This window comes from Anas acuta, chromosome 31, assembly GCF_963932015.1.
Source record: "Anas acuta chromosome 31, bAnaAcu1.1, whole genome shotgun sequence".
Classification (NCBI taxonomy): domain Eukaryota; kingdom Metazoa; phylum Chordata; class Aves; order Anseriformes; family Anatidae; genus Anas; species Anas acuta.
In genome coordinates, this window is record NC_089009.1 from 1,357,698 (window position 1) to 1,381,208 (window position 23,511).

Below are 23,511 nucleotides of genomic sequence, written 5' to 3' on the forward strand. Positions count from 1 at the left end.
GTCTGAGGACTTGTGGGGATCTGGAGGGGACATGGGGAAACCGTGGTTGGGGAGAGGGCTTGTGGTCTGCTGGAGGGGAATGGAGGAAGGGTGAAATGATGGAAGAAAGGGAGAAAGAGAAAGAAAAGATGAAGAAAGAAAGAGAAGGGGAAAAAAAAAAAAGAGAGAAAGAAAAGGAGAAAAAGAAAGAGAAGGAGAAAAGAGAAAGACAGAAGTTTAAACTGACTAAACTGACTTTTAATGCTAAAAGAAATTCAAAGAAGTGTATTGCCTATCAGGACTCAAAGCTCAAAGGGAGTTGAGCTGCTTGTGACAGAACACCCTCCCCCAACTGGCTTTAAGCAAGCAGGAAGCTGAATTTGAAAAAAAAAAAAAAAAAAAAAAGGAGGAAATAAGCCAGCATCTGTTCGTGCTGACATTCTTGGTTTGCAGCCATCCCTTACCTCAGTTTCCCCTGCAGTTTTTTCTGAGTATAGAACAGCATGCTGGTTGCTGTTCAAACAGAGCAGCTCTTGCACCACAGATCTCAGCATTGTTGTTGGAAAATAATTTACAAGGAAGGACTTTGCCGACCAAAGGTTGAGGGGTTTGTTTCCCTCTTTTGGTTAACCTTCCAGTTTGTAACAATTGTAAAATTAACCAAAATTCCTTTGAAAAAAGCACACACATTGGTGGGTTTTGCACCCTGCAGACTCAAAGGAGCCTGAGCTTGTACCCAGGTTTTATCCCTCTCCCCCCCCAGTCTTTTTTTTTACTGCAGCTCCCTCCAGATTATTAATTCTACTGATCAGTATTAGTTTTTGCTTCATTTCATCTTTATTTTTCTTTTCATTCCCTCCCAGGAAAAGCACAAAGAAAGCACCCAGATGCTTTAGCTAGAAGAGAAACTCGGAAAGCTCTCCCAAAGTAACAAACAGGCAAAAATATCCAGCAAAAACAGATGGAAATGTTTAAAACCAGAAAACAAAACAAAAGAAAACAAAACAAAACCCTAAGAGTTCTAAATATCTGCAAGAAGATTCACACAGCCCTTGAGGCAGCAGAAGCTTCAGTAAAGCCAGCTGAAAAGGAAGAATTTGGGACTGTGTGTTTTTTTTGGCTCTTCTCCCAGAAACACGTAAGTGGCAGTTTTACAATTAAAAAAGGGAGAGAACATGAGGAGAAGGAGAGAAAACACCACAAATGCGAAAAGAAGGGTGAGAAAGAGACAAAGAGGGTGGAAAAACGGGAGAGGACAAAGGAATAAAAAAATACTTAAAAACTAAAAAGAAAGAAAGAAGATGGAGACCCATCCTGCCTGGCTGCTCCTTCCCTCCCCATTTCAGCCCCGAGCTGAGCATTCCTTGCTCTGCTGGCCCCAAATTTAGCTTCTCAGAACGTGAACTTACCCCAGCAGCACTGCCTAGTAATGGCGTCCTATGTGAATTATCCTGTTCGTTGCGCAGTCCTGTAACAGCAACGGAGGTGGAGCGTCTGCTGAGAGCTGATGTGGTAGGAGTGCCTTCTCACCAAGATACATATAACCAACCCTTTCTTGACCGAGAAGGCTAAAGAGTTCCAAACCACACTGATTGGTCGTTGAACTTCTGTTACAAATTTTTATTTTCCTGTTGACAATAGAGTGGAAGGCAAGCAACCTTTTGTTATTTTTCTTCAAACCCAGTGGGGAGAGCTTAAGGCCCCCGGGGGGAGTAATTCTGCATGTCCTTATACATTACAATACAAGGTTTTTCCCTCTGAGCTACTTTGCAAAAGTTTGCAAAGTGGGAGCCACAGTAATGTGGCTTTGACTCACCTCTTCCTGGGGCAAAACTGAAGTTTCTGAAGGTGTTTGAGGTCTGGTGGGCTGCTCAAAAAAAACTTTTGTCCCCTCAAAATAGGATTATTTTTTATTTGTTATTTTGTTTGTTTGTTTTCTTGTGGGTTCACAGGGTAAAAGGAAGATGGGGTGAGGACGACCCCCAGGAGATCAAGATGATTTTTCCCTATTGGAATGTGCAAGCACACAGTTGGGGGCTCAGAAAGGGGAGCCTGTTTCCATCTGTTGTGGGTTTACTTGGCAAGATTTCGGTAGCAGGACTCCACATCCCAAAGGACATCAAGTCCCATATGATGCAGCTGAGTCTCTGCACATTTGGGGAGTCTGAAGGACCCTGCCAGAAGCATAAGGGATGGACCTGATGGGGAAAAAAGTGCTGGGAGAAGGAGGATGAAACCATTTGGGCAGCAAAGAGTTAAATTTCAACAGTACTGAGCAAGAAAACCACAACTGTGTTCCGCTTCTGGAAACGGCAGAAGGGAGGCGGAGCATTTGTGGGCCCTTGTCTAGTTTCACTTCAGATATTCAACGGATCAGTCATCCAGGCAAGAAAAGACCCCCAAAATGGAGGCCAATCCATCCCCCTACCACCAATGTCACCCACTAAACCATGTCCAACCTCTTCTTGAACACCCCCAGGGACGGTGACTCCACCACTTCCCTGGGCAAACCGTACCAGTGCTTGACATCTCTTTCTGAAAAGAAATGTCTCCTAATTTCCAACCTGAACCTCCCCTGGCACTACTTGAGGCTGTTATAAATGAGGTCTCAATTCAATCTGAATTTTGTAATATTTATAAAACAAATATTTCTAAAAGGTATAAAAGCTATAAAAGGTATAAAAGGCAAGTAAACAGCGCTGGGTGTGTTTGACCAATGAAAAGTTGTTTTGAAAAGAACTGCTGTGGAGAGAAGGGTATAAGAGGGGAGCCTGTCCGCAACATAATAATAAAAATAAAAAATATAAAAAAAAAATAGTAAAAAAAAAGCAACACGATGAACTTATGTCATCAATAAAGAAGCAGGAAAGAGGAATGAATAGGAACAGGCTGGCAGAAGGGAGACCAGGACGGGAACAGGCACGTTGATTGCCTCATGAAGATAGGTTCAGCCAAATCGTTAAGAGTCTCATCGTTAAGAGTCTAATGTTACCTCAACCATGGGGCTTTCCAACCCCCATGTCCATATTCCCAAATCTCCCCCTTCTTTCTTAGTATCAACCATTTTCTCAACACGAATTTTGACTCCATATATAACACTATCTTCATGAGGCAATCAAAGTGCCTGTTCCCATTCTGGTCTACATTCTGCCTGTCTGTTCCTCTTCACTCCTTTTTCCTGCTTCTTTATTGATCACATAACTTCATCCTGTGGCCTTTTATAATCTTGAGGGCTTGCTCCCCTCTTATAACCTTGTCTCCACAGCAGTTCTTTTCAAAACAACTTTTCATTGGTCAAACAACTTTGAATGTAACAACAACAGCAAACACCCAGAAACATCCATGCTTTAATGGCTGGAGAACAAGAAACCCTGAGACTGCATGGAGTCTCCTGAATCACCCTTCTTTGTTCCCTCTAAACTCTTTTATATTCCTGATGGCCTCATCGTTAAGAGTCTAATGTTATCTCAACCACAGGGCTTTCCGACCCCCATGGCCACACTCCCAAATCTCCCCCTTCTTTATTAATATCAACCATTTTCTCAACATGAATTACCACTCCATATATAAGAGGGGCATTGAACGGCTGCGAGCTGTGGCAGGAAGCTCCGGCCCCGCCACTGGTTTGCACTTCACCGGTGCAGCTCTGAGCATTTTGGTTTCCTGTCCTCCGGACTCCGTCATGTCCCCTCCACCTGCTGTGTGTCCTCCTGCCATGGAGGATGAGGATGGCTACATGGCCTTGGACAGGCGATGCAAGCGGGGTGCTGCGGAGAGGCCGGGACCCCTCCGGAATGCAGGTAGTGGGGTCCAGTCCTCCGTCCCCACCATGGGTTTGTGGTGGCGAGAGGATACCCCGGGTGGCGATTGCTTGGCGGGGGGAAGAAGCAGGGAGGAGCAGCTCTTGGGGTCCCAGAGAGTTGCTCAAACTGGGGAAACTGAGAGGGGGATTACAGGGGATGCTTGCCTTTGATAAGCTCAGTATTGTGGAACAAAAATGGTTTTGCAACAGAACTGGGAAGAAGGGCAAGGACAGGAAATGCCACAGAGGTGGTTCCATTGCTCCGTGAGGGCTGGAGATGGATGAAGTGTGAGAAAAGAGAGAGAAAGGAAGCATTTTGGAGACCTCTGCTCTACGGTACCCCCTTGCATGGCAAAGTACTCGGCAGTACACCCCCATTTTCTAGAATCAGAACGTTCGTGTGTACTACCCCATAGGAGGTCAATTTCTGTACCAGCACACTTAAGGGGAATAGGAGAAATGGGCAATAAGGTTCCCAGGGGACAGGGGGATATCCCTGGGACAGTGCCTACCTAGAGTCCTGTAGGAAGAATGCTAAGGAATCGGTTGCAGCAAGGTTTGTAGCTCTGGGGGAGCATGGGAGGATGGGGAGAGCATGCAGGGCTGATGCGTGTCTTTTGAAGGCACCTGCACTTGTTTGAGGACCTCCAGATGGATTTAGAGGTGGCTGCATGGTAAAATTCAGAGTCTGTCCTCACCCACCCAAAAACCCTGTCCAGTGCCCATCCCACCAATGCCCCACCAGAGCCAGATCTTGCTTTCCCCCAGCATTACCCCATTTATATTGTTTTCCTTCATCTCTGGGAAGAACTTCTTCAAATAGGAAGTTTTTGTAACCAGGCTATCCAAAATAAATGTCTTGCAATTAAGTTATCTGGATGCAGATTTTTACAAAACAAAATAAAATAAAATAAAATAAAATTTAAGTTTTGCAAGCTATGGTCAGGATGGAGGCAGAGTCTTTGTGCAGCCTTTTTTTTTTTTTTTTTTTAATTAGTGGTGGTGGTGGTGGTTTTTTGACACCTTTTATTGGCACTGTGAAGGAAATGTAAAAGCGGGCCTGCCTCTGCTCACCACAGAAAATAGAGTACAAAACTTTCCATGAGGTCAATGAGAGCTGAAGGCAGAGTAACAACGAACAGCAAATTGGACTGGTGGTGCTTTTTCCCCAGTCCTAGGAAGTGCCAGCTGCTCCATGCAGCAGAGACTAGGTCAAGCTGGCATGAGAAAATGAAATTAAACATCAAGATAATGCATATTTATTTTGCTGCAGAAAATAAGCAAGGGAAAAAAAAACACCCTCTTTGCCTCTTCTGGTGCAAAAGTTACAGGATAAATTACTTGGCATGGAAGAAAAAGCAACAAATTGCAATCAAAACCATCTCCTTCCAGCTTTTGGGTTAAACGCAATTGATGCCCAAGCCATATTCCAGGGAAGACCCACCAAATACCACCTTTCTCCTCCTTCCCCAACTACCTGCTGGTATGCATTGGCCTGCCCCCATTAAAAAATAAATAAATAAATAAATAAATAAATAAATAAATATAAATTATTATATTTATAAATATAATTTATAAATATAATTAAATATAAATTATTATATTTATTTATTTATTTATATTATTATTATTATTATTATATATAATATATATATATATATTATAATAAATAAATAAATATATATATATATATATATATATATATATATATATATATATATATATATATATATATATATTGAAGGGCTTTTATTTTGTCTTTTGTCACCTCTCTCCTGGTAGCTCAGCACCGCAGTGCTTGCTGTGGTCACTAAAGACAAAAGGTGTTTTCTGCACCTCCAGAGGTGCGACCTCCTCCTGCCTTGAGGCTGTCTGCCTACCTGCCATCCTTCAACTGAAAGGGACCACCATCCCTGGAGGTCTTTAAAAGACATTTAGGTGTTGAGCTTAGGGATATGGTTTAGTGAAGGACTTGTTAGTTTTAGGTCAGAGGTTGGACTAGGTGATCTGGAAGGTCTCTTCCAACCTAGATGATTCTGTGAAAGGAAAGTCTGTAGCATATATCTATGTATCTATAAAAGAAAAAAAAAAAAAAAAAAAAAAAAAAAAAAAAAGAAGAAGACTAAAAAAAGCCATTTCCTGGTGCTGGACGCAGGCGCAAGAAGGTTGGTCATAATGCAAAGGTTGCCCGGGGACGTTGTCACTCCTGGGATGCTTCTGTGGGCGGGCGAGCTGACCGTGGCTGGCGAAATTATTTACACCGATTTAAGGCAGCCCAGAGGGGGCTCTTCACCTGCTGAGAGGCGTCACAGTAAGTGCAAATTTGGGTGGTGGGTGCTCATGGCGAGCTTCGTTTCCTCCAGGAAGAGCTGGTGCTTTGGTCCACTTGTGTCTTGGCCAAGAAACATGGCCAAGTGCCGGTTGGGTTGTGGGATAGATCCCGATTTGTGCGGGCAAAGAAAGGAAGGAAGGAAAGAAGGAAGGACGGGGGAGAAGGAAGCTTGCAAACGGCCAGAGCTTCAACGATTTCACTGCTGGGGCTGCTCTCCCCACAGCAAAAATCAGCCCCGACATGAGGCGATGGAAGTTCAAGCTTGGCGAAACGTGCCCAGGACCCTGATGGAGAGGAGCTGTGGAGGGACCCAAGTCCCACCGGCCACCACCTGCTCTAAATGAGGCCAATTTCCCAAGAGTTTGGGTCTGTCCCTGCATCCCCTCCAAGCTCCTGGAGGCTTTGCTCCAGCCAAAGCTGCACAACGGCGAGCAGCAGGACCCACGCAAGGAGGGTCCTGAGGTGGGAGATGCAAAGAGAAGGTTGTGATCGTTGGGTTTTCACTTTTTTTTGTGTGTGTGTGGAGGTAGCAAAGCATCTGTCAACTTCTGCTCAAACAGAGGGGCTTTATTTTATTTTATTTTATTTTATTTTATTTTATTTTATTTTATTTTATTTTATTTTATTTTATTTCATTTCATTTCATTTCATTGTATTTTAGTTTTGTTTTACAAGAAAGCCATTTCTGAACAAAACCATGGACTGTTTCAGCTCCCACTGCATGCCCACAGTGGCACGGAGTCCTTCTGAAGCTGAGCAGTCTAAGCCACCTGGTGCTGCTTTTGCTGGTAGTGGTGCTGAGTGTGCAGGGTGAGTAAAACCCGCTCGAAAACACATCTAAAAACCAAGCGAGCACAAGGGAAATTGCACTTTGTTGTTTTTTTTTTCACCAAGGGGAGGACAGGGTTTTATCCCAAGAACCATGTAGAAGCCACGGGATGCATCCAACAAGAGTAAATCCCCTCTCAAAACAAACGAAGAAACAAAACAAGAAAAAAAAAAAAAAAAAAAAAAAAAAAAAAAAAAACACACACAAAAAGGCTTTTAAAGCAAGGGTGGAGGACACAAGAAACATTTTTATGCTATTCCAAAAGTTGGGTGCAATCATGACCAGAAAAGGAGCTTGCACAATAGCTCGGGGAACCCAACTCAGCCCTGCTCGGTTTTCACAGCAAAGCACACAAATAGCCTCAGTCTCACCCCAAAATTTTACCTACAAGTTTTTCAGAAGGCACCAACACCTCCGAACTCTCTGCAGAACAAGAGTGAGGCTGGGGGAAGGAGCAGGATGGAGGTGTGCATGATTCCCTCCCTGCTGCGCTACTTCTGCCACTGGAATGGCTCCGCAGGTAACCCCTTCCCCGGGGGGGTCCCTGGGGTGGGATGGGTGTCCCCGGGGGGCTGCAAGCCCGGCTCGGTGTCAATGAGCATGGCGAGGAAGAGCTCGTTTTGCTGATCATCTCCATCCTCTGTGGGCCTCTGGGAGGAGGAGGCACCTCTCCACCTTCCCCGTGCTCACCCCACTGTGTGCTCCTTGTGGTGGATGGGTGGGGAAAGCAGCCAGGAAAAATTTGGGAGGGGAGAGAGCTCTCTCTTGGCTGGTTTAAGCAAGACCTCGAGCACTTTTAGGGGTATCTCACGGCTCTGTCTCCTCTCCAGGCCATGCGGGCTGCAAGCTGTGCCCCCCGTCTTGGCAGCTTCTTGGGGACCAGTGCTACCAGGTTCCCAAATCGACTGGGACTTGGATGGAAGGCAGAAAAGACTGCGAAAGTCGGGGGTCCCATCTGGCCGTGCTCCAAAACACCGCCGATATGGTAAGTGCAGAGTGGAGAAGGCTTGAAAAGGACCCAAAAGTCCTGGGTTTTGGTGGGTAGAGAGGCAAAAAACTGCCTTGGAGCTGCTGGCTGGTGGCAGGAGGCTTGGTAGCTCCAAGCCACTTCGCACTAAGGAGGGAACAGGGCTGAATCACCACCAAAAGGGCTTTGGAGGCCTCTTCCCACCTTTGGCATGGGAAGGAGAGACACAGAGCTCAGGGGGAGCCTCTGGTGTCTCAGGCTCTGTATTTAAGCTCTTTCCACCCACTGAGCGAGGCAGTACCCAAGGCACGGGTGGTGTTTAGGGCCCATCTCTTTGAGGATGAACCAAATGGGTTCAAAAAGACAGCTTTGCATCCCAACGAGCCTCTTGCTGAAGGCTCCTGGAAGCCACCACTCCTCTCCCATTCACCAGGAGCACTTACGTGAGATCATCCGCCAGGACAAGCTAACGGTGTGGATCGGATTAAAGGCATCCAACAACATATGGAAATGGGTGGACAACTCCTCCTTCGACGCCACCACGTGAGTACAGCTGCAACCCATGATGTGCAGAGCAGCTTTGCACCCCTAAGATCTCCAATATTTCGGTGTCCACAACAGTCTTGCAATGCCCCGGTAATGCTTTGCAGCCTGAAAGTTGGCTGTACTGAGCACTGTAACCCACCATCTCATCACAGCTATGCAGCCAACGTGGTTTTAATGCCCTGGGCATGCTCCAGTAGAGGAAGGAGCCAGATGGTAGTGCAAGCACAGCAATCTGCACACGCATCTGGGCAAGCCCGCAGCAAGAAGCCACCTGGAGCCTAGAGAGACAGGCTGGGGGAGAAGCTCCCATTGCCCCCTCACCCAAGAGCAAAAGGAGCTGCTTTTGAGTGCTGATGGTTTTGGTTTGCAGGTTCGGTTCCCTTCAGAGTGTGGAGAATGGCTGCGTGACCTTTGTAGGCAACTGGCTGGAAGATGATGGCTGTGGGAGCGACCACAAGTGGGTTTGCCAGACAGAACCCTTCCATCTCCTTTCAAAGACTGCAGGAGATGGAGAGTTGTGCAGTGCCCACCCCGAAAAGCCCATCCTGCAGGACGCTTGCTGCTAATATTTGGGGTGAAGCCAACCCTCCTTGTTACGGCTCTGTGAGGAATTTCAGTGTTTGAACCCAACCAAGCACAGCCAAGAGTATTAGTGTAGGCTCTGTTTCAATTTTTATTTTTTTATTAAAAAATCCATCCAGATACGCACATCCAGACATTATCTGTTCCAATTGTTCCTTCTCCTCCTTCCAACAGGTAGTGTAAAGTATAATAGCATAATAGCATAATTCCATAGCACATCAGATTCACAGGTTTCAAATTCATTATTGCAAACATGCCATTTGCAAATGTAGAAAAAAATAGTGTTTTATTTTCTGCTGTAGAAGCAGAGAGAGAAACAGCAAAGTTGCTGACTTGAGTACAAAAGATTGACAGAGCCTGCAAGAATCTGAGCAGAAAGGACACTCAGCAATACTGTTGTGGCAAAGAAGAAGACCTAAGTAAGTTTTTACCAATTTTTGTGGCACTATCATGAGCTTTATGTTTACGGGATCTTTTACTCAGGGGAAATCTTTTGCCTCCAGAGGATGTAGTTGTTGGGCCTGCTGCAGATCCAGAATTTCTTTGTTTGGCAGGAGGCTGAGCTGTTCTTCTCCTGGTTTAGGTACGCACAAGGGCCACCTCCCTGCACCTCAGACCTGCAATGCAGACACACTCAGGAGTGAGCAGAAGGGAAGAAAGTAGGAAAACTACCCTAAAAACAGGAAGAAAACCTGGGGTTTCCTCTCCTGGGAAGGTCAGAAGGGGCAGTGTTCAATGTCTAATAGGGGTTCAGAGCGCAGCATCCTTAGTCCGCCCCAAACTTCTCATGGAAAACCAGAGCTGTGGTGACAGGAGGAGGTCCCTGTCCCAAAAGAGGCCATCCCAGACCCTATAAGAACTCCTGGCCTAATTGCCAACCCAAAGCACCCAACCCCAGCAGGCGGAGGGACTGACCAGTCGTTGAAGGCTGTGCCGTTGGTCCACCTCCACTGGCCATCGTCTTCCTTGTGCAGCCCGAACCAGTGGTTTCCTTGGCCCTTGCAGCGCTTGATGAAAGCCTTTAGAGAAACAAACAAACAAACTAACAAACAACAACAAAAAATGCATTTTAGGCGATCCTGTCTGCAAAAAACAAAACTCAGCCTGCAGAGCACCCTGCAATAGGAAGGTGATTGCATTCTACAATTCTACAGTTTCACAGAAAAAGGAAGCCCCTTTAGGGCAAAGCTCAGGACAGCATCCATCTAGACGTAGGGAGGGAGTTTTGGAGAAAATAATGTGATATTGCTCATCCCCCAGCCCAGGCTGGTGCTATCCCCAGGGACATCTTCTCCTGGCTTTGGAAGTGGGTGAAATTTGGGGGAAAATAGGTTTCTGTTCTTGACCCACACATTTTCCACACCAGAGCCGGCAGGGGGACTCGTGCCCAGTTCTCACCAGTTCCTCCAGGCTGTCTATGGAGGTCAGGGAGGCTTCCATGGCCTTGCAGTTCTCCAAGCTGGTGGTCCAGTTGCTTTCATTCTCCGAGAAATAGTAGCACTTGCTTTGGAAGCCGATCCACGTGTCTGGGCACACGTGGGAGAATTGGGGATGTGATGAGCGAGACTGCTGCTGCACAACTGTAAACGGAGAAAACCGAGCAGGTGAGATGCATGGACAGCCACAAAAAAAAAAAAAAAGGCAGAAAAATAACATTTTTAAAATTATATGTATTCCTCTCCAGCAAATGTAGGGGGGTTGGGATGCAGGAAGATGTGGCACCCCGTAGGAAAGGCTGAGTAGAGCCTGGTTGAGGGGACAAAAGCGGGTACCCATGAAGCAGGCTCAGTGCTATGCTTGGGGGCCTTCTCATCCTGCTAGGAAAATCCTGGAATTCCCCACTCCACCCCTGAAACAGCTCCCTGGCCAATCTCCCTGCCGTGGGGATGTTCCAGTGGGACTCACCAACCAAGGCCACCAGCAGAACGAGGACAAGGACAATCAGCACCACACACAGCGGAGCAAGGAGCTTTTGTCCACAATGACACTTCCTTCCCATCCCATGGGGGCTGGCGTCTGGTGGAGAAGAGAGCAGGAGATGTGGGCTGGGTCTTTCCACCCCCCATTTGCCCTTTTTCTGCTGGATCCATGGTTGATCCTGTAGCCCTCCCCCTTGGGATAGGAACTCCCTCCTTTGAGGTCCTCCAGATGGATTTAGAGATGGCTACACAGTAAGATTCAGGGCCTGTCCTCCCCTCACCTAAAAACCATGGCCGGTGCCCATCCCACCAGTGCCCCACCGGAGCCAGATCTCCCCTTCCCCCAGCATTACCCCATTTATATTGATTTTCTTCATCTCTTGGAGGGTTCAGCACTTCTTCTTGCTCAGGATGAGTATTTTCCCAGACTTCTTTCTCCATGGGAGTTAAGGAAGTGTTGGGTCTCACTGATCACATCCACCCGCCTTGTTCTCTGGCAGCAACTGCCGGAGCAATAGCAAGAAGAGGGTTGAGTGTTGGGGGGCCGGCAAAGCCCCCCAGGTCTGAGGACTTGTGGGGATCTGGAGGGGACATGGGGAAACTGTGGCTGGGGAGAGGGCTTGTGGTCTGCTGGAGGGGAATGGAGGAAGGGTGAAAGGATGGGAGAAAAGAAAGAAAAGATGAAGAAAGAAAGAGAAGGAAAAAAAAAAAGGAAAGAAAAGGAGAAAGAGAAGGAGAAAAGAGAAAGACAGATTTTTAAACTGACTTTAAATGCTAAAAGAAATTAAAAGAAGTGTATTGCCTATCGGGACTCAAAGCTCAACGGGAGTTGAGCTGTTTGTGACAGAACACCCTCCCCCAGCTGGCTTCAGCCCAGCAAGCAAGCAAGAAGCTGAATTTGAAACAAAAGCACAGGAGGTAATAAGCCACCATCAGTTTGTGCTGATATTCTTGGTTTGCAGCCATCATTATCTCAGTTTCCCCAGCAATGATAACAGGGTGTGCTCTCTGCTGTTCAAACAGAGCAGCTCTTGCACCAAAAATCTTTTCTTCCACACTGGTGAATAATTAACAAGAAAAGACTTTATTTCCGAAACAGCCTTCATCCACATTGCAAACTTTTAGGGATAAGCTCCTAAGGAGGAGAAAGGTTTTGGTTTTGAGTGAATACAGCAGCACGCAAGGAAAAATTGCATGAGGAACTTTCAGTGCTAGGGGTCGCGCTGGGAAATAGTGTGTTCAAAGAAGTTTTAGGATTGAATTTGGCAGGGGGGAATAAACAGTGGTAATATGAGTGGGCTGCAGGTACCCCAGACTCCGTACGACAAAGCCTGGCTTGGCTTCAGATTTGGCTTGCACACTGGGGAGCCTGCTCCAGTCTGCAACCATCCTCTCGGTGGAGAACCTCTTTGTGATGTCCAGCCTGAGCTTCCCCTGCCTCAGCATAACGCCATTCCCGCGGGTCTTATCACTGGGGATTACAAAGAATAGGTCACTTGCCTCTCCACTTCCCCTCATGAGGAAGTTGTAGACTGCGATAAGAACCGCACACAGTATTCAAGGTGGAGCTGTACCAGCACAGAGTAGATTGGGACAATCACTTCCCTCGACCAACCAGAGACGCGACTAGCTTGTACCCACGTGTCATCCCTCTTCCCTCCCATGTCTGCTTTTTTGCTGCAGCTCCACACAGATTATTAATTCTACCGATTAATACTATTTTTTGCTTCTTTTCAACTTTATTCTTCTTTAATTCCCTCCCAGGAGAGAAAAAAAAAAAAAAAAAAAAATCAAAGAAAGCAGCCAGCTGCCTTAGCTAGAAGATTAGAAGAAGGACTGGGAAAGCCCTCCCAAAGAAATAAACAGGAGAAAAAAAAAGCGTGAAATGTTTTAAAATATCTTAAAATAATCAAACAAACAAACACGCTAGGAGTTCTAAACATTTGTAAGAAGATTTACATGCCCTATGTGGTCATAGAACCTTCAATAAAGCCAGCTGAAAAAGAAGAATTTGGGCAATGTGGGTTTTTTTTGGCTCTAATTACAGAAACACATGAGTGGTGTGGGGCAGTGTGGAAGTGTGAAACCATTCAGGTATCAAAGAGATAAATTTCCACAGTATTGGTCAAGAAAATCACAAATCGCTGGTAAAAGCAGAGGCAAAACGAAGGCAGCAGAGGCAAGACGGAGGGAGAGTGCAAATAAAGTCTTAAACGAAAGGTCTTAAACGAAAGGTCTTAAACGAAAAGTCTTAAACGAAAAGTCTTAAACGAAAAAAGTCTTAAACGAAAGGTCTTAAACGAAAAAAGTCTTAAACGAAAGGTCTTAAACGAAAGGTCTTAAACGAAAGGTCTTAAACGAAAGGTCTTAAACGAAAGGTCTTAAACGAAAGGTCTTAAACGAAAGGTCTTAAACGAAAAAAGTCTTAAACGAAAGGTCTTAAACGAAAAAAGTCTTAAACGAAAAAAGTCTTAAACGAAAAAAGTCTTAAACGAAAGGTCTTAAACGAAAGGTCTTAAACGAAAGGTCTTAAACGAAAGGTCTTAAACGAAAAAAGTCTTAAACGAAAAAAGTCTTAAACGAAAAAAGTCTTAAACGAAAAAAGTCTTAAACGAAAAAAGTCTTAAACGAAAGGTCTTAAACGAAAAAAGTCTTAAACGAAAGGTCTTAAACGAAATGTCTTAAACGAAAGGTCTTAAACGAAAGGTCTTAAACGAAAAAAGTCTTAAACGAAAAAAGTCTTAAACGAAAGGTCTTAAACGAAAAAAGTCTTAAACGAAAGGTCTTAAACGAAAGGTCTTAAACGAAAAAAGTCTTAAACGAAAAAAGTCTTAAACGAAAAAAGTCTTAAACGAAAAGTCTTAAAAGAACCAAGGAAAAAGAAAAGTCTTAAAAGAACCAAGGAAAAAGAAAAGTCTTAAACGAAAAGTCTTAAACGAAAAGTCTTAAAAGAACCAAGGAAAAAGAAAAGTCTTAAACGAAAAGTCTTAAACGAAAAGTCTTAAACGAACCAAGGAAAAAGAAAAGTCTTAAATGAACCAAGGAAAAAGAAAAGTCTTAAAAGAACCAAGGAAAAAGAAAAGTCTTAAAAGAAAAGTCTTAAAAGAAAAGTCTTAAAAGAAAAGTCTTAAAAGAAAAAAGGAAAAGGAAAAAAGGAAAAGGAAAAAAGGAAAAGGAAAAAAGGAAAAGGAAAAAAGGAAAAGGAAAAAGAAAAAGGATGGAAACCTGCCCTAGCTGGCTGCTCCTTCCCTCCCCATTTCAGTCCCTAGCTGAGCGTTGCTTGCTCAGCTGGCCCCAAATTCTGCTGCTCCAACATGGACTCACCCTAAGAGCAGTGTGTCTACTCCTGGTGTCTTCTTGCTGGTGCTCCAATTTAAGGAATGAGAGAACGAACGGTGCTTGTGTTATCCTGCTCATGCAGCAGTGTCCTGTAGCAGGAGGGAGTGGTATCACTCAGCCTGTGATCCTACGGAAGAGCACTTGCAGTAGGAATACCTGAAGATATTAAACAAATCCTGTCTTAAATAGTAAGGCTTCAGAACTGAAAAACCTCAGTGGCTGCAACTTCAACATACGTTAAAAAGTTCTCCTGACACAACCCTCTGTTCTTTTTATTGCAAAACGGCAGTGGGAGGAGATTAGGCGCCCAGTGGGAGGAGATTAGGCGCCCAGGAGACGTAATGCTGCACTTAACTGTGATTCCCCCTCCCCCTGGATATGAGCCATAAGACCACATGATTTGGATGAAATTACTGTGAGCGAAGGAGGCGGAGCAAGCAGCTCTGCCCACCCATCCCCCTCCAACCAATGTCACCCACTAAACCATGTCCCCAAGCACCATGTCCAACCTTTCCCTGAACACCCCCAGGGACGGTGACACCACCACCTCCCTGGGCAACCCGTCCCAGTGCCTAACCTCTCTTTCTGAGAAGTGTCTCCTAATTTCCAACCAGAACCTCCTCTGGCACAACTTGAGGCCATTTCCTCTAGTCCTATTGTTAATTATCTGTGATAAGAGGCTGACCCCCAGCTCACCACAGGTTCCTTTCAGATAGTTTCAAAGAAGATATGTTAATAGAATATTTTCTTCTAATACCTTCTTTTAAAGAAGATATGTATAATCTCACTATGGTAGTTGTGTAGAGGATATGGCTCAGCCTTCCCCACAATTTCCAGCATCGAGGGGCACTTTGGCACTGTCAACCTTTTGGGATACATTTTGGTGCTTTCCCCCTCTTCTCACTGCATTTTTGCCCTTCGGAAAGCTCTCTCCTGCGGCAGTGTGAGCACAACCATGTTTGTTTCTCAGGCAGGGGAACACACTGGTTTTAGGTATTATTATTTTTTTCCCCAGGCATGTCCCAGCACCCCTGTGGTTAAAGGCGGCTGTGCTGCTGTCGCCGAGCCTCCTCCCAGTCTCAGCCGTGATAGTTCAGAGCATCCAGGGAGAGTTCTTCCTGTGCCAGCAGGATGTGGTTTCCTTGATACACCAAAACTCCATTTTTATGCCCCAATGAGTCACTGTGCACCATGTTGTTCCTAATCTCTGTTCTTCCTGATACCTCCAATGCTCTGTGAGTTATTTATCATTACCAAAGGTCCGGATCAGTGATTAGTGTGCTGAGAAACCTTTTTTGCTTCTCTTGTAACAACTTCCCCTGTTCTAACCACTCCCCCTTGCTACTGAAGATACTGAGGACGAGTGACCTAAAAATAAAATTTTATTTTATTTTACTTTCAATTTTATTTTTTTTTCCAATTTTATCTTTAAAGCTAGAGCAGCGTCTCTTCACACTTCAGTTTGAAAGAACACCTTCAGGTTGGCCACAGACTGGTGAAAACATCCCTTTTATGGAGAAAAAGGGTTTTTGAACGTGCTGGGTGGCAGCTTTATATATCATTTTTTTTGCTCCCTGCAAGTGTAAATGAATTTTGCCCGGCTCAATTCCCCTACTCCCTGCCCTTTGCAAACCCAAAGCTCAATTTTAATCTGCTCATTTTTGAAGTTTTCCAGAACTGGGACCCATGCCTGGAGGGAGCTTTGGCTCAGCTGGGGGGGAAGCCTCTGTGATCCAGAGCAGGAGTAGTCATTGTGTGTTGCTCCCTCTACCGGAGAAAATAAGGTGATAATAATGTGTTTTGGGTTGGGAAAGGTTGTGTTTGAGGTGGTCGAATAAAAAGGGGGTTTATAGGTTAGTTTTGGGCAGCTCCAGCCCCAAAAGAGAGGGGGTGAAGCAGGAAAGATGGGACGGGCTATGGGGATGGACCAAGCTCTGGGTTTTGGGTGAAGGATGGAGTTTGGAAGAGGAACCTATTTACAAAAACAAACAAAACAAAACAACAACAAAACAAAACAAACAAAACAAAACAAAACAAAAAACAGTGGATGCAAAATCATTTGAACCAAAATTTTGGGTGTTGAAAGGATGCCTAAAAATCCCCAACATGAATTTGTACAGCCACAAAACGTAGGCAAAGGACAATGGGATGGACGCATCCTTTCTGCTGTGCCCTGGGATCCCCATTTGGGGCTGTCTGGTAGAGAATGATGATTTCTCGTCTGCTTTATTTGACCAAAAACCAACCTGCAGAGCAAAGCCACATCCTCCAGTACCTCACAGAGCAGGAGGGAGAGCAGAGCGCTGCTGCTGCAGGAGGAAACCTCAGGGCTTCAGTTGTTTTCCCCAGCCTAACAGGGGACAAGAAGGGTCTGGGGGGATCCGTGCCGCGATGATGGGAGCCGTCACCTCGTTGGCATTGGTTGGTGTGTGAAGGTGTTTTGGATTTTGGGATGGGCTGCAGAAAAAGTGGGAAAAGTTGCAGGTGTTTCACACATTTCTTCCCCCGGAGCATTTCTTCAGCTGGTTCACCACCACCAACCACAGAGGCTTGTGCAACCCCTTCTCCACAAAAACCTTCTCTCAGTCACTAATTCCACCAATTTTTGTCCTCTCCACCCCAAACAGAGGAGACGTTTCCACCACTTTGCTCTGCAACCCTTGTACTCTTTGCTCTGGAGCAATAGTTGGGGTATAGAGGCTGCGATGTGAGCTCAGATATCTCAAACCTGAATTTAGTTGATAAATCCAGTAAAGTTCATTGACGAAATCATTACATCCAACCTTCTTAATGAGGTGGCTCTTCTATGCCTGTATTCCCAAAGACTTTTGGTGGAGAAATTTATGGAAAATGGGGGTGATGTTTGGGGTGAAGCATCTCCTCATGCTTGCCTGTGATTTGTGAGAATATAAATTAAAATAAAATAAATGAAGGTGCTAAGCTATGGGGTGAAACAGAGCAAAAATAAAGCAGAGGAAACAGGGATGCTAGGACTTAAAAAACAGAATCATAGAATATCCCTAGTTGGAAGGGGCCCATAAATTAAAACGAAAAATAAAAATAGGAAGGAAATTTCATCCTGGCGTGGACTTCTTGCTGCTGCAAATTTCTTTTGCATGAAAAGAAATTTGCCTGGGGGTTATTTAAAAGAGAAAGTGCAGAATCCAAGAGAAACCAAGAAAATTCAAAAGGCCAGAGGCAGGAAGGGCTGAAGACAGGGAGGTTTGGTGGCTTAAAAATTAAACGAAGACACAAAACATAACGAGGTGTTAATCTGTTAAATCTTGTCGTGGATGAGGTACTGAAAAGGTGCTAAACCACCTGCTGCTGCTGTCAAGGGAACAGTTTTGCAGCACTTTTTCAAAAAATGTTAGAGAGGGAGCAGCCGTGCAGATTCTACCCTAAAATATATTTCATTTTATTTATTTTTGCTAAAATCCCCATCCCTCATACCTGTCCCTGGCTTGCAGAGGTGCTGGAGGCAAAGGGGCTGAGCGCTGGTGGCTTCTGCTTCTTCTTCCCCCCTCCAAGGTTTTACCCTCACCTCCAAAGGTGGGAAAGGGAGAGGTACTGATTGCTAAGTGGAATTTTGGGGATAATTGCATGGAAAAGGGCATTATGCTCCCCTCCCCAGCTTGGTGCCAAGGTGCACAAACCTCTGTGCAAGAAGATAATTGCAATACAAACATGATAATAAATGAGATGAAAGCCCTGCCCTGACCCCGCTCTCCTGGAGAAGAAGGGGTTGCTATTGCTTTTTTAATGCTTTTGATTTTGATATTTCTTTTTGCTATATATATTTTTAAGTTTAATGCTAATTAAATAAAATGTCCTTCCCTTTGCACCTCTCAGAGGCTGCTTCGCTTTCGGAAACCGCTTTTTGTGGGCGGCCTCAGCAGGTTGGGGAGCAGAGGGCAGCAGGCGAGGCTCAGACACCCAACGCCGCTTCACCCAGCTTTACCTCCAGGAAAAAATATATATATAAAAAATAATAATAATTTCCTTTTTCTGCCCCTGCACCTGGCTCTGCTGCTCCCTGGGGACTGCTGGCGATGGCGCTGACAACGGTTTACACCGACCTGGAGTTGCCACCGGGTCCCAGAGGCATCCCACAGCTCCCAAAGCCTCCCGGTGAGTGGATTTGCTTCGTACCCATGGGTGCTGGGGTCCCTCTGGGCTTTGGGCCTATATCTTTTGGGGGAGGTGGGCTGGATGCCCTACAAACAAACGGTGCTGGTGCTGTCCCTGGTGCCACTCTGGAGCTGCTGGGCCCTAGAATGGGGCGGGGGAAACACAGAAAGAAGAGGTTGTTTTTTTTTCTGGCCCAAATCCTCATTTTCCTCAAGGATGTTTGCTGTCCACCTCCGCTATGGGGCAGAGCAGCTGCACGAGAAGATTTCTTTCCCCAAATCTCTCTGAAATGTGCTGCAAGGAGAATTTCCCCGAGGACACTACTACCTGCAGAGCTTTTGCACGCTCCCCTTTCTCACCTCGCTCGAGGGCTTCTGCAAGCGGGCTGCAACCGAGCAGCAATTGTGGCTTTGAGCACCCCAAGGCTTCATTTTGGGCCCTTCCCTTGAGCCAGGACCCCCCCCCCAAGTCCCCTCCCAGGTGCAGCACGGGGTGCAGAGGAGCTGAGCTGCTGTTCATGGCCTCGGCCAAGCAAGGGAGGCAAGCGTGGGTGATTTTTTGCTTCTCAGCTCCCCTCCAAGCCACCTTACAGAATGCTGGGGGGGGAGGGGGGACAGACGTGTCTGTCCCCATGACGTGGACACCAAATCAAAAGGTGATAAAACAGGGCAGGGACGGTGATGATGTGGTTTTCGTTCCCAGCATGTGTCGCGTTGCAGGACGCTGGTGGTACTGGGTGATACTGGGAGCTGGATTGCTTGGGGCCACCTTCTTGGCAAACATCGTGCTGAGGCTACTGCAGCAACACGGTGAGTGGCGGGGTGTCAGGGTGGGGGGAAAACAAATCAAATCCCCCCCCACAAAAGCCATGGCAGCTCTGTATTGCACCTGTACTTAGAGAACATCTCCTGAGCCCACCAGGCTGTTTTGTTTGTTTGTTTGTTTGTTTTGTGGGTTTGATGCCTGTGCTGCCACAAATCCCTGCTCCTTCTGGCAGCACCTTGCTCCATCCCACACTGAGGGTGGCTCTGCACAAGGGTTTCACCCCACTGCTTGCATCCTGGGGTCAAACCCATCCCGCCCCCCAATTTCAGATGGAAACAGCCTCAATCCCACTGGCTCATGCTCCTGGGAATCCTGCCTGGGCAAGGACACCCCCAGCTCCAACTGCTCCCTGAACTACTTCCAGCTGGGGCTCAGAGAGCGGCTGTGCGAGGCCGAGAGCCACCAGGCACCAGGTAGCCCACTCTGTTACGGAGGTGTTGGTTTGCTTTGGGCCCCTCCATGCAGAAAACAGGGCCCGACGGTGAGGGAAAGTCCCCCTGGACTCCCCATCCTGCTGCTTTCACTCCGTGTTGTCACCTTTATCCTTCCCCTCTCCATGCATCCCTCTTTGTCCCTTCAACCTCTGCTCCTATCCCTCCAACCCCAGCTTTCCCCCCAGTTCTCATAAAGTTTTTTCCCCTAAAACAAAACAAAACAAAACAAGGGGTTGAGAAAAGCTTGGGAGGGTCCTGGGGAGGGGTCTCCCAGCTTCGCCCCTTACCCAGCTCATGTCCCCAACCCCTGCCCAGGTGCCGAGGGCTGCTGGCTCTGCCCTGCGGGCTGGCAGCCCTTCGCCACCAAATGCTACTGGGTTTCTGCAAAAACCCTGCCCTGGGAAGAGGCAGGAGGTGACTGCAAGGACAGGAGGGCAGAGCTGGTGGTGCTGAAGAGCGTGGAGGAGAAGGTAAAGGACCAAAGAGAAGCATCACGACCCCAATCGGATTTTTTTTGCAGCTGATGCTGCCTGCCCAAGTTGCAGAGACAATCGGATGTCAGGGAAAAATAAATAATAATAAAGAGGGGGGAATAATAATAATACAATAATACAATAATAAGAGAAGGGGGAGAAAATAGGGATGGAGGGGGGTAAAAATGGGAGAAGGGGAAGAAAAGGAGGTGAAGGGGGGGGGAAAGAGGGAGGGGGAAGAAAAGGGAGAGAAGGGGGGAAGAAAAAGGGGAGAAAAAGAGGATAAGGTGGATAAGGGGGAGATGGTGGGAAAAAGAGGTAGAGTGGGGGAAAAAAGGGTGGGGGGGGGGAAATGGGGAGAAGAAGAAAACGGGGGAGAAGGGGGGAAAAGGAAGAGAAAGGGGGGGAAACACAGGGAGAAGGGGTCTGCTTCTTCCTCCCCTAGGACTTCATTGGGGCCATGAGCAAAGAAATACCAGGGAGCTGGACGGGGCTCAGCACCATCCTGACTCACGGCGAGGAGTGGACGTGGATGGATGGATCCCCTTTGCAGGATGATTTGTGAGTTGTTCCTAAGACCCGTACAAAAACCCCATCCCGGAGAAATTTTGGTTGCTCACCCGCTTCCTTGACAACAAACTCCCCCCAAAATCCTTCCTGAGCTGGTGGGGAGCAAATGAAATTTGGACAACGTGGGCCGACAGCCCCCAGCTGCTCAGCAAGGAGAGGAAGAAGTGATCAAAGCATTTTTCCTGAGTATTTTCCCTGTAATTTCAGGCAGGGAAATTACAACTGGTTAAAAAGGAGATGCCCCAATCCGGGATATTTCGCAGCTGGGGTCCTTCTGTAGCCAGAGTGACTCCGATATCCAAAAAAAATAATAGAGCTTTTGGGATAGATAAATGTTTATTAGACAAAGCAGAGGGTGTATGTGGAGGAGAAACGAGTGAGTTTTTTTGTGGGGCAAAAGCTGGAAAATTGCTTTCTCTGGAGAAACAGGAGGCAAATGGGGTGGTACTACCAAGCTGAATGACTAACTTGTTTTAAGGTGTTTTTTTTGGGGGGGGGGAAACGTATGAAGAGATGAAATGTTTCTGCTGGAAGCAGCATCCAAGCGCTTCCTGTTGTGCTGACTAAAATCTTGCTTACGGTGCTCCCCAGGCTGCAGGTGATGGGGGAAAGGAGGGCAAACACCTGTGCGGCGATATTGAAGGGGCAGCTCCGCTCCCACTTGTGCAGCGTGCCGTTGCATTGGATTTGCCAGAAAGAGGCCACTAAGATTTAAGCACAGCTTCAACTGAGGGAGCCATGACAAGGCACAAACGGGATGGGACACGGCACCGGGATGCCAAAAAGCAGCTCCAGAGCTTTGAGGCTGGTGGCTTCTCCCAGCTCTGCTTCGTTCCTCCGCTTTCCCTTTCTCCTCCTACCTTTTAAATCCCCAAACAAGGGCACCAAGCCCTCAGGATTAAGTTTCAGAGTGCTGGACAAATGTTTTTTCCAAACCTTTTGGATATTCCAAAGTCTCTCTGCAACTGCTGCAAAGACACGAGTGGCTGAAGGATCCTTTGGTCCCAGAGCTCCACGCTGTTGTTTCGAGGAGTTCCTACTGCAAGCTGAAGTTAAAATAAATTAAGACATTTCTTTAAATAATGCACCGTCAGGAACCCTACACAAGGGGGTTTAATGACAGCAGCTTTCTCTTCGTCATCTTCACGGCGTAAATTCGGAGGCGACTCCAGGATGCAGGAGGATGCTGCAGGGGGGCAGCTCAGGGCTCTCCTCCAACTATGCTCCCCCAGTCATGGACATCGATAGTAATAGCATGGGCATTGATAGTAATAGACTTAAAGGATTGTTTGTTACCTTTTCTGATTGTACATATGTATAGCCGTACTCGGGTTTGGTATGGAAAAGCAATGTTCTGTATATCTAGAAAGTTTGATGTTCTTGTGTACATGTTGGTAGAGCATAGACTCCGCATGCACCCAGCGCTGTTTTCTTGCCTTTTATAAATATTACTAAATTCAGATTGAGTTGAGACTTCATTTATACCAATGGCAAAGTTTTCCAAATTCTGGCAAGTGTTTTACAAACAATCCTTTAAGTTTATTACTATTAATATGCATGACTGGGGGAGCATAGTAGGAGTTGGTAATCCTGGTTGAAGTGCTCCCATATCGTCTATGACTTCATTAAATTCTCTCAGATAATATAACACTCTCCATTTTCCATTGCTTTTCTTGATTACAAGAAGGCCTGCGATGGCAGTAGCTGAAAGACGGTGACAAGAAAGTCACCAACCTTCATCCCTACGACCCACAGCAACCACCACTAGGAGACACTGTGCAAGCGCAGATTCGGGGAGCATATCGAAATGACTTCTTGAACTAACTTTAATATGAAGCAGGAACAGATCATGCATACATATAGGCTCATTGTGAAACGTCATGCGTATATAGCTCCTTACTGCTTATAACCATGGCAAGTTGCCGTGTCACTTGCGAAAGACTTTGGTGGGACGAGCCCCGTTCTGCCCAGCGCTAAATAAACATACCTACTTTACAATCTCACTGCTTGTGGAGTCCGTTTTCCGCAATTCACAGCACCACGCTGGGTTCGGTCACACCCTTCCTCCCCCCCCTCTGGGATGGGGGAGAGCATCAGCAAAAAAATGAAGCCTGTGGATTGAGATAGACATGGTTTATTAGGACAGAAAAGAAAGGAAAAGAATAATAATAACGGGAATGGTACTACTACTGAAATCTTTAACAACTGAAAGAAAAATTTGGGAAACCTGCCCTGGCTGGCTGCCCCTTCCCTCCCAATTTCAGTCCCTAGCCAAGCATTGCTTGCTCAGCCAGCCCCCAGTTTTGCTGCTCAGATGTGGATTTACCCTAAGAGCAGTATTTTGAGTCCTGGTGTGTTTTGTCTTCTTGATTGCACAGAGATTTAATGAGTCAGGGGGAAGCACAGCAGCACGGATCATATGGTCCCGTGTGTCTGCTGTTGACTTTAACGAATTTAACGAGAAAGAGAGAAAGAGAGAAAGAGAGAAAGAGAGAAAGAGAGAGAGGGAGAAAGAGAGAGAGAGACAGAGAAAGGAAGAAAGGAAGGAAGGAAGGAAGGAAGGAAGGAAGGAAGGAAGGAAGGAAGGAAGGAAGGAAGGAAGGAAGGAAGGAAGGAAGGAAGGAAGGAAGGAAGGAAGGAAGGAAGGAAGGAAGGAAGGAAGGAAGGAAAAGAAAGAAAGAAAGAAAGAAAGAAAGAAAGAAAGAAAGAAAGAAAGAAAGAAAGAAAGAAAGAAAGAAAGAAAGAAAGAAAGAAAGAAAGAGAAAGAAAGAAAGAAAGAAAGA

The 23,511-nt window shown here is 46.2% G+C and overlaps 2 protein-coding genes and 1 long non-coding RNA gene across 22 annotated transcripts in view; 1 reads left to right on the forward strand and 2 right to left on the reverse strand.

Annotated features, from left to right (window-relative positions):
- Positions 1-23,511, reverse strand: part of LOC137846297 (C-type lectin domain family 2 member B-like) — a 153,495-nt gene that overhangs the window by 12,794 nt on the left and 117,190 nt on the right. Inside the window, exons 1-6 of one of the 11 annotated variants that reach the window (XM_068664219.1) lie at positions 14,281-14,585; positions 11,310-11,459; positions 10,943-11,053; positions 10,436-10,617; positions 9,953-10,056; positions 9,120-9,654 (exon numbers count right to left, since the gene is read on the reverse strand). The exons of 3 other annotated variants lie outside the window; for them this stretch is intronic. In XM_068664219.1, coding sequence (XP_068520320.1) covers positions 9,513-9,654; positions 9,953-10,056; positions 10,436-10,617; positions 10,943-11,053; positions 11,310-11,397 — 627 coding nt within the window. In that variant the 5' untranslated portion in view covers positions 11,398-11,459; positions 14,281-14,585 and the 3' untranslated portion in view covers positions 9,120-9,512. Of the gene's footprint in view, positions 1-4,555; positions 4,582-9,119; positions 9,655-9,952; positions 10,057-10,435; positions 10,618-10,942; positions 11,054-11,309; positions 11,463-14,280; positions 14,587-23,511 lie in introns of those variants that run through there. 7 more of the 11 variants (XM_068664237.1, XM_068664224.1, XM_068664218.1 and 4 more) reach the window with 7 other exon arrangements.
- Positions 1,850-23,511, forward strand: part of LOC137846257 (killer cell lectin-like receptor subfamily B member 1B allele B) — a 58,479-nt gene continuing 36,817 nt past the window's right edge. For 3 of the 10 annotated variants that reach the window (XM_068664118.1, XM_068664117.1, XM_068664112.1), the window contains exon 1: positions 1,850-3,779. In XM_068664118.1, the coding sequence (XP_068520219.1) occupies positions 3,527-3,779 (253 nt within the window). In that variant the 5' untranslated portion in view covers positions 1,850-3,526. Of the gene's footprint in view, positions 3,780-5,589; positions 6,093-6,824; positions 6,924-7,333; positions 7,463-7,772; positions 7,928-8,342; positions 8,453-8,825; positions 9,081-17,132; positions 18,427-19,145; positions 19,236-19,514; positions 19,665-20,000; positions 20,156-20,603; positions 20,720-21,319; positions 22,732-23,511 lie in introns of those variants that run through there. The other 7 variants (XM_068664114.1, XM_068664116.1, XM_068664120.1 and 4 more) reach the window with 7 other exon arrangements.
- On the reverse strand, positions 16,234-18,917 carry LOC137846333 (uncharacterized). The gene is made up of 2 exons (XR_011090463.1): positions 18,375-18,917; positions 16,234-17,186 (listed from the first exon to the last, which is right to left on the reverse strand). It is a non-coding gene; the product is annotated as an uncharacterized lncRNA (long non-coding RNA).